This window comes from Taudactylus pleione, unplaced genomic scaffold (genome assembly GCF_031769625.1).
Source record: "Taudactylus pleione unplaced genomic scaffold, aTauple2 ptg000556l, whole genome shotgun sequence".
Classification (NCBI taxonomy): Eukaryota; Metazoa; Chordata; class Amphibia; order Anura; family Myobatrachidae; genus Taudactylus; species Taudactylus pleione.
Window position 1 is genome coordinate 19,915,711 of NW_028284958.1, and position 13,327 is coordinate 19,929,037.

Sequence of the window (13,327 nt, forward strand, 5' to 3'; positions counted from 1 at the left end):
GCTGGACACACCACGATAATGCCAGGGGCATATAAAGAGATGAGGAGGCCCGTGTGCAATCTCCTCTCTACCCGGCGGCTGGCAGCGCACTCAGTGCAGCAGTAGACTCAGTGCCAGAGTATACTGTGCATGCGTAGATCACCGGGGAAATGGCGCGGCAGCCATTTTCCCGGCCATTTCCCTACTGTGCATGCGCAAACCACCAGGAAAATGGCTTCAGCGCCATTTCGCTGGTGATTTGTACAGCGCTGCTACCGCTGACACGGGACAAGTATTGAATAAATGAATGCAGGGTGTGATGAGTGGGGCCCCTTGGACTTAGAAGCCCATGTGCACCGCACACCCTGTACCCAATATAGTTACACCCCTGTATGATGCGTTACCACATCCCCTTTTCATGCTCAACCTAAAAAGTCAGGAGACATTCTCATGTCAATGAGTATAGAGTAGACATGACCCAGTTCATTCCACAGTAAAACCCCTCTGTTATTGTACACAAGTAATGTAATAGTTTGTACACATTTTTCCCCAACAGATTTAGCAATCACTATTACACAAGTAGGAAGTAACCGTCTGAAGTTAAACACAATAGGGAAGAACTATTTTTTTTTTTGCTTCAGAAAACAGAGAAAATATGACTTTCATGGGTTCAACAAAAGGCCAATTCTTCATTCTAAGGAAAGGCTTTTATTAGGCTATTGTGTTCAGAAGAGGTTCTCTAATTCCTCCTGAATATCCTTCAATATTTCAACACACAAATAGACATCATTTATCTGTTTTATTGCTTGTTTACAAGGAATTTGTCCCTGTAACATTGCTGTGTAACTGTTTGTATCTAGTTGTGTACATTATGTTTCATTAGGATTCAAAATGATCAGATTATCTCTTGTATTTAAATGTGACTGGTGGCAATATGATCAGCTGAACTCGGCAAAGCAGCACAGCTGCCAGTAATGTAGGAGAGTCACAGGGCTGTGTCGCAATTCTAAACAATCCCTTTTTTGGAAAATATTACTTCAATTAGAGGTTTCTGATAATGTTCCGCCTCCCCCGCCCATTCTATGATTTCATAACATGCGTTTCATCATGTTCTGCTAAATGGCCACAGTGAATAATGACTATTAATGTCCTAGGTGCAAGATGTGAAATTTCAGGCCAGGAGTATAGAGGAAAGAGACGCTTGGATCCAGGCCCTGAATGATGGAATAAACCGAGGCAAAAACAAAATCTTTGATGAGGTACTGATCTATGTAATTACAGATTAGTATATTTACCAGCTTTATGTTGCCTCAAATTGCCCTACACCATTTCTGCATATATTAGGTTCATTGCACAAAACAATCTTCCTGCACAAATTTTATGAAAACGTAACATCGCTGCTTTGCGCTGCTGTTTGGATTCTCAGACTAGCTTTATGCTAGTCTAGTTCCTCCCAATACAATCTTGCCTACACATGAACAAGGCCACCATTGAGCATCAGTGTGGTGACTACTTGGGGCATATTCAATTGGGAGCGAATTTCCCAATAATCTCGTGTTGCAGGGTTTTTCTCACAGCTGCAAGACTTTTGGTATTCAATTGGGTGCAAGGTTTTTATTTTCTTGAGCACCTTCAGAGCAAGTCCAGTTTTTCCTAAAACCGTTATTTTAAGGAAAAATTGGCAGAACTTGCTTTTGAACCCCCTAATGACTAATTAAGCAATTGGAGGTTTCCAACTAGCTTAATTAGTCCAATAATTGCATGTCATTATTGGTTGTTAAACCAATAGTGACTTTAAATAACCAAAAATCAACTTTTTTAATCAATTTAGGCACCCTAAATTTAATTAAAGCATATATTTAAACACAAAAAAATGGTTTATATACTATATATATATATATATAGATATATCTATATCTATCTATCTATCTATCTATCTATATATATGTATATATATATATATATATATATATATATATATATGTATGGAAAAGAGGTTTAAGAAGACATGCGCCTGATAGTGTAGTATTTAAAAGAATAGTACCGAGTGCTCGTAAGAATAAGTGTGCGTTCCAAAAATAAACACTTTTAAGCTTATCTGTGTTCCAGGGATGAGTAGTCCACACTGGATAAGTTTAGATGGGATGTCATCAACTTGATCACCTTAGGGGGAGCTTGTATAAGCTCATGGGAGAGAGAGTATATATAGTGTAGTATATTTTTGCAAATTATATAATAATTATAAGTAGAGGCTGCGTACCGGATAACGCTGAATAAATAGCCCGTAGTATGTTCTCCTCCAGGGACCACCTAATACCCTCTAGGAATCCCTCTTAGGTGCTTGGATGTTCAGTGTATGAGAGCTGAATACATATGCAATCTCTCGTCAGTATATTCCAAACAGGGGATTTTATTAGGTTTACAGGGTAAGGGGGAACATAAAACAAGATATAAAAGAATAAAAAAATGGCTTATCTTATATAAGGGTACCCAGTCCTCTTTACATAACCAAAGATACAGAGAGCCTGGGTCTGCTGGCCTCAACACGTTTCGTCCCTTCAGGACTTCTTCAGGAGTAGTGTGGGTCATTGGAGTGCCTTCTATTTATCCCCTGGATAGGGGGAGGTGTGCTGCTGCACTTTGGCGCCAAAAACGGCAAAAAAAAATAATATATATATTTTTTTTCCCTTCCCCTTTTTCCAAATTGCCGTAGAAGAAATGGCTCTATATACTTGTCAGGGGCTAAATCGCTAACCTGGCTAGGTATATGTGTAGTGGGGACCATTAAAAGGCAAGCTAGAAGGTCTAATTCCTTGTAGCGGTGGCCATTTTGTTGGTGGGACAGATACTGTACCCACATGGCGGCGGCCATTTTAATAATGCAGAAAACTGCATTTGAATAAGCAGTGGCCATCTTTTGGATTAGAGAAAGCTTGTAAGATATAGAGATACACAGGCGGCCATTTTGTTAGTGGGATAGGATACCAAACCCACTATGCAGCAGTTAAATTGGTGCCAAAGATAATTAATATATAGAAATCATACTTTAGGAAAAAAGGGGAATAGTAAATGGTTGTTTACAGTCTAAACATAGCTAATGCAGCACAAATATTAGGTACAGTAAAGCATAATTGCACCATGGATTATGAATGCCATAATACATAATAACAAAGAATAAAAGTAAAACATATAAATAAATGATACAGCAAACCACATATAAAGGGAACTAAAAGGAGAGAATTGCCACCTCCTTATGTATATGTACACTGTTATGGCAAATAGTTACAAGCCTTAAAACGATCTGTTTAGTATGAGACCATAAAAACTTTAAAAGCAACAAAAAAGTAGTTGTCACATAAAACAGATACACATCATGTAACATTAGAATAAAAATTGCGGTTAAAATTTTGATAGCCGTTAAAATATTAATAAAGTGAGCAATAAAACCAGGTTAAAGGAATGGAGCTATTTCGTAGCTATCATTTAGTCCATTAGGTTGCAGTGTATTGAGTTCGAAAATCCAAAACATTTCTCGCTGTGAGAGTTTTTTTGCGAGATTGCCACCTCTTCCACCTACTTTCACAAGTTCAATAACTTTAAAGGTTAAGAGTTCTGGATTCGAATCATGGCACATTTTAAAATGTTTGGACACTGAATGACTTTCAACCTTATTCCTTATGTTCCTTACGTGCTCCTGGATTCTATGTTTCAAATTTCTTTTAGTTTTGCCAACATATTTCAATTGGCAAGGACATTCCAATACATAGATAACTGAAGAGCTGTTACAATTGATGAAATCTTTAATCTTGTAAGTCCTTGAGCTTTGAAGGTTGATGACAGTTTTTCTATTGGGATGGAGATGCTTACACATATTGCACTTTCCACACTTATATGATCCAACACATTTCAATATGTTTGTTTAGTGGGGACCGTGTGTCTCAGCATACTAGGAGCTAAAATGTCCTTTAAGTTTCTGGCTTTTTTAAAAATGATCATGTGTTTTTGAGGTAAAATACTAGATAAAACCGGGTCCATTTGTAAGATGCCCCAATGTTTATTGAGGACCTGTCTAATCCTACTCTCCTCATTACTGAATTGAGTGACGAAGGGGATCATATCCTCTTTTTTCTTATTATCTACATTTTTATATTGTAGAAGATCTTCCCTTGCTACAGCTTCTGTTTTGGACATAGCTTTGGAAATGATGGATTCAGGGTATTTACGGTTCCTAAACCTCTCTGCATAGACTTTAAGCTGTTGTGAACATACTTCATCATTACTACAATTCCTTTTTATACGGTGAAACTGAGAATAAGGAATGTTGTCTTTCCAGCTCCTGACATATCCACTACCATAGTGGAGATAGCTATTTGTATCTACTGATTTAATAAAAGTGCTTGAGGAGATAGCATTCTGAGATCCTTCAAGGATAATGTCTAAAAATTCTATTTTGTTTCTTTGTAGGTTGGAAGAGAATTTTAAGTTAAAATCATTGACACTAATAAAATCCATAAAACATTTAAAATCCTCTTCTGAACCTTTCCATATAATAATAATATCATCGATGTAGCGTTTATATAGATGTATTTTGTTTTTGAAAGGATTTTTATCAAAAATGAATTCTGATTCCCAGTTCCCCATAAAAAGATTCGCATAACTATGTGCGAAGATCGTGCCCATCGCGGTACCACACATTTGTAAATAAAATTGATCTAAAGTTTAAAATAATTGTGAGTTAAAATAAATAAGATCAATTCACAAATAAAATGTTTGTGCTGGGTATCGATCAGGGGATCTTGATCTAGGAATTTTTTATCCTTGGTTATGTAAAGAGGACTGGGTACCCTTATATAAGATAAGCCATTTTTTTATTCTTTTATATCTTGTTTTATGTTCCCCCATACCCTGTAAACCTAATAAAATCCCCTGTTTGGAATATACTGACGAGAGATTGCATATGTATTCAGCTCTCATACACTGAACATCCAAGCACCTAAGAGGGATTCCTAGAGGGTATTAGGTGGTCCCTGGAGGAGAACATACTACGGGCTATTTATTCAGCAATTATTATATAATTTTCAAAAATATACTACACGATATATACTCCCTCTCCCATGAGCTTATACAAGCTCCCCCTAAGGTGATCAAGTTGATGACATCCCATCTAAACTTATCCAGTGTGGACTACTCATCCCTGGAACACAGATAAGCTTAAAAGTGTTTATTTTTGGTACGCACACTTATTCTTACGAGCACTCAGTACTATTCTTTTAAATACTACACTATCAGGCGCATGTCTTCTTAAACCTCTTTTCCAGAACCACTTCACCTGCTAGCCAAAACGGACCCCAATAGGACTGCAGCCGCCTTTTAATTAAGGATCAGTGACTTTGAAGCAACTCTTTTACCGTTCACATATTTGCACTAGTTACACGTTCATTTGTATTAATAAGGGTATCATCTTTTACTGTGCGCTACCCTCACACTCCTTTCACCATATATATATATATATATATATATATATATGTATATATCTATATGTGTATATATATATATATATATAAATATATCCATTTGCTGCATTTTTAAAATACAATACATTTTTATTTGGGACAGTAATAACCATTATTACTATAAACCCAATTTATTTTTTAGGGGAACAAAGGGTTCCCCTTTTTTTTGTTTTTTTTACATTTCATGCAAGTTTCAGCTAAAAAAAAGATGTAATCTACGGCTACCAGGAGCACGCATAGCTGCATTATTTGAAAAATGGTTGCAATGCCCATATAATGGTTTGTGCCAAAATTACGTGGGCAATTAAATATGCCCCCTTATATCCTTCCCATGCTGCATCTGCTTTATTGCCAAAAGCCAGGGATGGGTGGAAGATACCAAAGCTATAAGCCTCATCTTCCCTCATCGTACTTTGTGCCAACCATTTCCTCTGTGTACCCATTAAGGATTTAACTGTCTAGCACTACTATGTGCTGCTTTTAGGTTTCTAATATTCTGGTGGACTAAAGATGTCTGTCCAAGTGCACTGTATTAATTCATAACTGCAATAAGTGCCCAACTGTGTCAAACACGCCCTACAGCATATTTCACAGTCCCTCTTTTTTAAATTTGTATATGTTGAGTCTGGTGGTGGGAGGCCATATTTTCTTAGCAAATAGTGGCATATTAAGGAATTCTGACGCCTGGGTGATACCCTTGTAACCTTTCAATTGTACTGTTTACTGTCCTATAGACAGTAAGAGTACATACATGTACATGTTATATAATACATGGGATGAAAGGAGCATATGCTGAGATATACAACAGGCTCCCTGAGTTAGTCACATACAGTAGCTTCAGGTTGCACTTTTGCAGACATAAATATTTCTGCCCAGTCATATTTGCACCAATAGAAATAGACTGGGCAAGATGGTTCTCCCAACTAATTAGCCAACTACCTTTATTATAATTCATCACTTTACCACCTTGAAATCCTGGTTTCATATTCTGTCAAAGTCTTAGGGCTGGTACAAACTAGACGATGTCTTTTGCCAATGCGGCAGCAACAAAGCGACAGCGGAGGCCATGCTGCATTCAGCAGCAAGGCCCTCGTTAAGGTTGTCGCCCATCACGCTCGAGAGCCCGCATCATCAGAGACCTAGCAGGTACACACTGGCTGATGTTCCCAATATGTCGCTCCGATCCGCCGGATCAGACGATATATTGCTTAGTGTGTAACCGGCAGTCATATGATTTCTGTACATGCCAAATATATTTGAAGTTCCCATCATCAAAAGGAAGCACACTTTACATATTTAAAAGGACAAAACAATATTGTTTAGGCTACAAACACATTCTCAAAGGGGCAAAATAAATAAGTTTTAATTTATAATGTTCTGATATTGTCTTCCGGTAGGTGAAGGTAGACACCAGCTGCTCACTAGAACATGTGACTCGGGATCGAATTAAAGTTGCGGCTACAAAAAGAAGACCTCCCACAAGGATCCACCTCAAAGAGGTATATGGAAAATTCACATGCAGAATAATATATCTCATGGTACCTAAAGTTATTTAGTCATACTATTATGCTCATGTATATGTGTGTGGCTCACTTTGGGGTAGATGCAGAGATGAATGCAAGTGAGTTTACCGGTATACCTTGTGTGCACTTTGCATGCTCTGGAGCTGAGCTAACCAGCTGACTACATAAGAGTTCTCAAATGCAATACAAAATAGTGGTTGCTCATATCAACTTAATGGTTTTCCACAGGTGCTTATAAAGGGAGGGGGTTTACGCTGTACTACAGAAAAAAAAGAAAAAAGGTTTCCCTCCAGCACACTGCAAATAAAACAGCAAGAAGGCTTGAACACTACATGATACTAGAAGTCAGAGTCCAGAGTCAAACCCTCCCTTTACAAGCACCTGTGAAAAACCATTAAGTTGATATGAGCATCCACTATTTTGTATTGCTGTTCTGAGAGGCATGGATGGGACCAGTATTGGGAGGGTGTGCTGGTTCCTGTAGTGCTATTTGGAGGTCTCTGAGGTACCGCCTAGGTGAGTTGGCTATCAACTTAAATGTATTTATATATGTGCCGTTATAATGTGTCACAACAGTATGCAATTATATGACCTAGAGTGGGTGCTATTATTATGTAGCTTTAGGGATCCCCCTCCCCTAATGAGTATGATTACAGTTTGTCAATCAGTCATTTTTGTTACATGATTAAGAGTAAAGCTGCATGTGAGTTATTGTTGTGTCACAAAATAAATGTTTCTATATTCCAAATTAATTTTGCAGAATATCTAACATACTTAAGTTTGTGTCACAAAAGCATTTTATGCCACAAAATCAATTGAGTATTACAAAACTGATTTTGTGTTTAAATAATTTTCTGCCATAAAAATCTAATTTGTTACAAAATAATGCATTTATACTACAAAATATATTGTAATATTGCTTCCCTGTTGGTCCACTGGAGATCTGGTTGATTCTCCCCAGGCGACTGTTACAGCACCTATTCCAACACTATACCACTATGTATTAAGACTAAACATATAGTATAAATTCACACTGATGATGGCACAAAAATTACATACATCCACAAGAACGACAACCATCTTTCTGAGCAGACCGTCTTCATATCCACAAGGGTGGTCTACCTATCCCAATTTTCATCCCTCTAATGTTGTCCCTGTGCTCCTGGTTAAAGTTCTGCCCTTTCTGTAAAATGAACAGTGCAGATTAGTGGTTCTCAATTTGTCCACTTATCATTCTGTGTGCCCAGTGTCACAGATTAGTGATAAGGCGCTTCTACCTAACTCTAAACCATGCGTAGACCTAGAAAAGGCTTTGATCTCGGATTATTTCCTCTGTGATCTATCTGGACACCCAAACAACTACGTCCTCTCTTTTAACACACCTCCCCCCCAACCAGGCCAGTTTGGACTCCCTTAGAATGTGAGATGACATGTTCAATGGGTATGATAGGGAGATGTGTATCAAGCCTTGGAGAGAGATAAAGTGGAGAAGTTGTGCAAAGCAACAAATCAGCTTCTGTCATTTCAAAGATTTTCAAATGTTATAACCACCTGGAATTACATTATATGATCCTTCATTGGCTATATTTTACTCCAGCCAGGCGGCATCGTATGTGGCCTGCTCAATCCCAGTATTGCTAGCATAATTGTATGTCTGGGAATGGGATGCATCAACTGGAAAAATGTGGTCAAACCTCCGAAAATGCCAGCCTAAAACATGTCACCTGGATACAATTTAGTTTTAGGTTTGTAGATATGTAAGAAACCAAAACTATTTTGAAGTAGCTGTACAGTCTCAGTAACCGTAATATAATTTTAACTGCCACTAATACATTTGGTTGTCTGCACATCTCATACAGGTGGCGGATGCTGCTGCTGATGATTCTCTAAGACTAGGCCTGGAGGTGTTGGACACTGGAATCTTGACAGTAGTTACCCCTCTCCCCAGGGATAAGGATACAGAGCCCCAACCTCAGAAGGAACCAGTAAAGATCCCCATGCCACCTACAAAGCCAAACAATGCCCCCGTCTCAGAGTATTCTGTCCCAGATGCCACAGACAGCAATGAACAAGCACCTTCTGCACCAACCCCTCCTCCGAAAAGCCTGAAACAAAGTGTTTATGACCATGAGAGGCTGTTGTCTGAAAATGAGGAGACAATAGTGGAAGAAAAGCCAAGACCCAAAACACCCAACAGTGTGAGCAGAGAAAGTCTGAGTGAGGCGGTAGGCTCTCCTCCCAAACCTCCCCCCAAAATTTTGTCAGACAAGATGAAGATTAAATGGGTGGGATCATCTTCAGAGATATTGGAAAAAGAAAACATACAACCAGCTGAGAGAGGAAGCAAAGAAAACCTGGTAGACTTTGAGTCTGATGAGCTGGTAAAACCACTAAGCACCTGTGAAGGGGTATTCGCAGAAGACATAGAAAGAAAGGACATTAACGGTAGTGACAGCAGCCTACAGGAAGAAAGTCAGAGGGTGTCGTGTCATCTGCATGATGAGGTCACTGATGAAGGAGACGTTCAGGATGTAATGTCCCCAGAGAGAAATAGTATGCACATTGCGGTAGAAGAAAAAGACACCCTCATGGAAAATGAAGTGCCAACCATTCAAAAAATTCCTACAGAACAGCCAATTACACTCTGGCATGATGAGAAGAAGATTCCAGAGTTAAAGTACAAAAAGAAAGCCATCCAAACTCCAATAGAAACTAGTGGCCTTGAGAGACAAACAAAGTCACTTTCCATGGGAGACCTCTTATCTGAAAACAAAAAGGGCTATGGCAGTGAGGTACACCCTGACAACTCTATATTACAGCTAACTAAAGACCATTTAAACAAAATGGAGATGAAACTGGCCTGTGGAAGAGAGAGAACAGAGACACTTTTAAACCAGGTTTTGAAGGAACAACTTAGAGAGACCCCAGAGAGCAATAAGCTCGATGTTAATCAAGTGACACTTCTCAATGAGGTAATGAAGGACCTTCAAGAAGCTTCAGAAGTATTGAAGGAGATCAAAGGACCCAAAAACACATTAAATATGCCAGAGGTACAGACTGAGAAGCAGAAAGAGAAGCTGAAAGAATTACTTGTACTCCAAAGGAGAAGTGTTAATTTTTAATGATTACTAGAATGGAGGAACTTGCAGATATCAGAGCACAAACTGCTTTAGCACTTTACCTTTTGTCATTCTCTATTTACAGCTTGAGGACAAACACATGAAGCTCTGTGCATTCTGTGTAAAATTAATCTGTCTTTGCTTTTCCTCTAACTATAAAAATACTTCATAGGATCCTTTCTTTGGAACCCAGAGAACATGTCTAATCTTAGAGCATTTACCTGTATGTACAAAGACAAACATAATGTAAATATACAATAAGATGCCATATATACCAATATGGGATATTTACCTAAAAGTATATTATAGATTAAAAAGAAAATATTAAATTATCCAGTAAATTTTAGCGATAGGCACTGGAATCATGGTGCCTTCCACATGGTCAGAGCAATGACATCCAAGGCATGTCATTGTATCTCTAGTAGAATCTTAGTCACTCTGTGGCCTTACCAGTTGAAGCATCAAATATCTGTCAGTCCAACACACATTTTGGGAGGAATGCATGACGCATCGCATTTGGGAAGCAATGCATCCCGCCTCCCTTCGCATGCATGCCGGCATTAGCAACACCGATATGCATGACGAACACCGAAACACCTCCCGGTAAGAGCGGTCATTTGCGATGGAGTGAGTGCCAGGTCTATGACCCAGAAACCCCTCTGGCGTAGTTCTGCACATGCGCAGAAGTACACACGCGCCTCGGGGGGTGCTGGGAGTGATCTGATTGGATCCCTCTGACAGCACTCTCCCGAAAGAAGCCCATAGCCTTTTATAGGGTAACGCCAATTAGGAGATGGCATTACCCACCGTAACCAAGCTTGGTGCATGTGAGAAATGCAGTCAAACACACATTTTCAGGGTTTGACCACATTTCTCCCTTTGGTGCATCCCGCCCAATGTCTTACAAGGTAAAACCATCAAATATCATAGGCGAAGACTGCCAGATATTTCACCATTTATTGCCACGATATCTGCTTTCCTCCCTTGGTGAGGAAACATTTCCACGTTCCTCCCCTGTGAAGGAACAGTGGCCCGCAGCAGCGCTTACACTGCCTGATGTGGCTGACTAATTAACACATCTTTTGGACATTCTGGAAGATTTCAGGTGGTCGATTTCGGTAATACACTGTACAATTATCTGGCCGATCTGCTGATATCTGGCGGATCGCCAGATAATTGTATAGTGTATATCCAGCATTACCAATACTCATGCAATAGATGTCTGAGACTGTCACATGTTCCACATTTTACCACCTCCAGAGATATAGATTCTGATAACTGAGTGGCATTTTAGTAGACTGTACATATGTATATAATAATTGTTGTTGTGCATTACCAGAATTTGTTCTAGGTTCTAGATGGGAACACTTATGTACAGTAGATGCACAACTTCTCCAGGTATTGTACTAAACTGAGTGGATTTGATTTTGATTTGGGACATACACCAGGAATTCACTATAGATATTAGTGATGAGTAGAGCTGCTTATAAACGCAGTGCATCTTATTAATCATGAAAGTATGGGGGCATAAAGGCGGCCTAATTACATGTGTTTGAATGTATATCATTGAATGTAAAGGACTCAGGTGCTGCTATAAGTCCTTGCCCCTGGCTATGTTGCCTTCTAAACCTTTCATTCTTGTTCTACAACACAAAAATCATGCACACTCAGCCGTAGTTGCAGTATCAGTCATGGGCGTAACTCATACATGCCAACTATCTGGCTGCCCCTTCCGGGAGGGAGCAGCCAGATCGGCATTAATGGGGGGGCGTGGCCAGCAGATGGGGCGGGGCCGTCAAGATGAGAAGGTTTTGCGGGCGGGGCGGAGCCATGCGAGCGCGTCATTTTGGCCCCGCCCCCGCTACACACTGCCGATATTACAGGCAGTGTGAAGCGGGGGGCGGTGCCAAAATGACGCAAATCGCATCACCGCCCCCCTTCACTGCCGGGAGACTTGCGGTGGGACAGGTGGGGTCGGCGGCAGCCAGGAGACTTACCTGCCATCCCGGGAGGACGGGAGCGGCACCCGATTTTTGGGAGGCTCCCGACCAAATCGGGAGGGTAGGCAAGTATGGCGTAACTACCATAGGTGTAAGGGGTGCAGCTGCTATGGGGCCCAGGGCTAAGGGGGCCCTATCTTCCTTGGCAAGGTTACATGTGTTATATACATTTTTCACCATTGGGTGGTACATAGGGGCCCATACAAACTTTTGCTATGCGGCCTTCAAATACCTATAGTAGTTAGGCCCCTGACTGTGGTAGTTGCTGCTCATGTGATAAATAAATCCTAGCTCTGTATCCCACAATCAGAAGAGGATGAAGACTCAGTTATAATAAATGCAAAATAAAGTTATGACTATTTTAAGGTTTCTACAAAATCTGGTTCTTGTATTGTGTCTCATTGTGTCACCCATGTCGCACCATCGGTAGCAGCACAGAAAAAACATTCACCAAGGATAAAGCTACTGCCTTATAATAACAACTACTGCCTTATAATAACAACACAATAATAACAACTACTGCCTTATAATAACAACTACTGCCTTATAATAACAACACAATAATAACAACTACTGCCTTATAATAACAACTACTGCCTTATAATAACAACACAATAATAACAACTACTGCCTTATAATAACAACACAATAATAACAACTACTGCCTTATAATAACAACTACTGCCTTATAATAACAACACAATAATAACAACTACTGCCTTATAATAACAACACAATAATAACAACTACTGCCTTATAATAACAACACAATAATAACAACTACTGCCTTATAATAACAACTACTGCCTTATAATAACAACACAATAATAACAACTACTGCCTTATAATAACAACACAATAATAACAACTACTGCCTTATAATAACAACTACTGCCTTATAATAACAACACGATAATAACAACTACTGCCTTATAACAACTACTGCCTTATAATAACAACACAATAATAACAACTACTGCCTTATAATAACAACTACTGCCTTATAATAACAACACAATAATAACAACTACTGCCTTATAATAACAACTACTGCCTTATAATAACAGCACACTTTCAGGTCCATCTGCTACCATTGCTATAAGTAAACAACAATATTATTATTATTATTATTATTATTATTATTATTAATAATAATAATAATAATAATAATAATAATAAACTAATGTATCAGG

At 39.1% G+C, this 13,327-nt stretch overlaps 1 protein-coding gene across 1 annotated transcript in view; it reads left to right on the forward strand.

Moving 5' to 3' along the window:
• PLEKHO2 (pleckstrin homology domain containing O2) overlaps positions 1-12,760 on the forward strand; it is an 85,509-nt gene extending 72,749 nt beyond the window's left edge. Inside the window, exons 4-6 of the mRNA XM_088452871.1 lie at positions 1,134-1,238; positions 6,890-6,991; positions 8,875-12,760. Of these exons, the coding sequence (XP_088308997.1) occupies positions 1,134-1,238; positions 6,890-6,991; positions 8,875-10,137 (1,470 nt within the window). The 3' untranslated portion in view covers positions 10,138-12,760. The remainder of the gene's footprint in view (positions 1-1,133; positions 1,239-6,889; positions 6,992-8,874) is intronic.
• Positions 12,761-13,327: the final 567 nt, after the last annotated feature.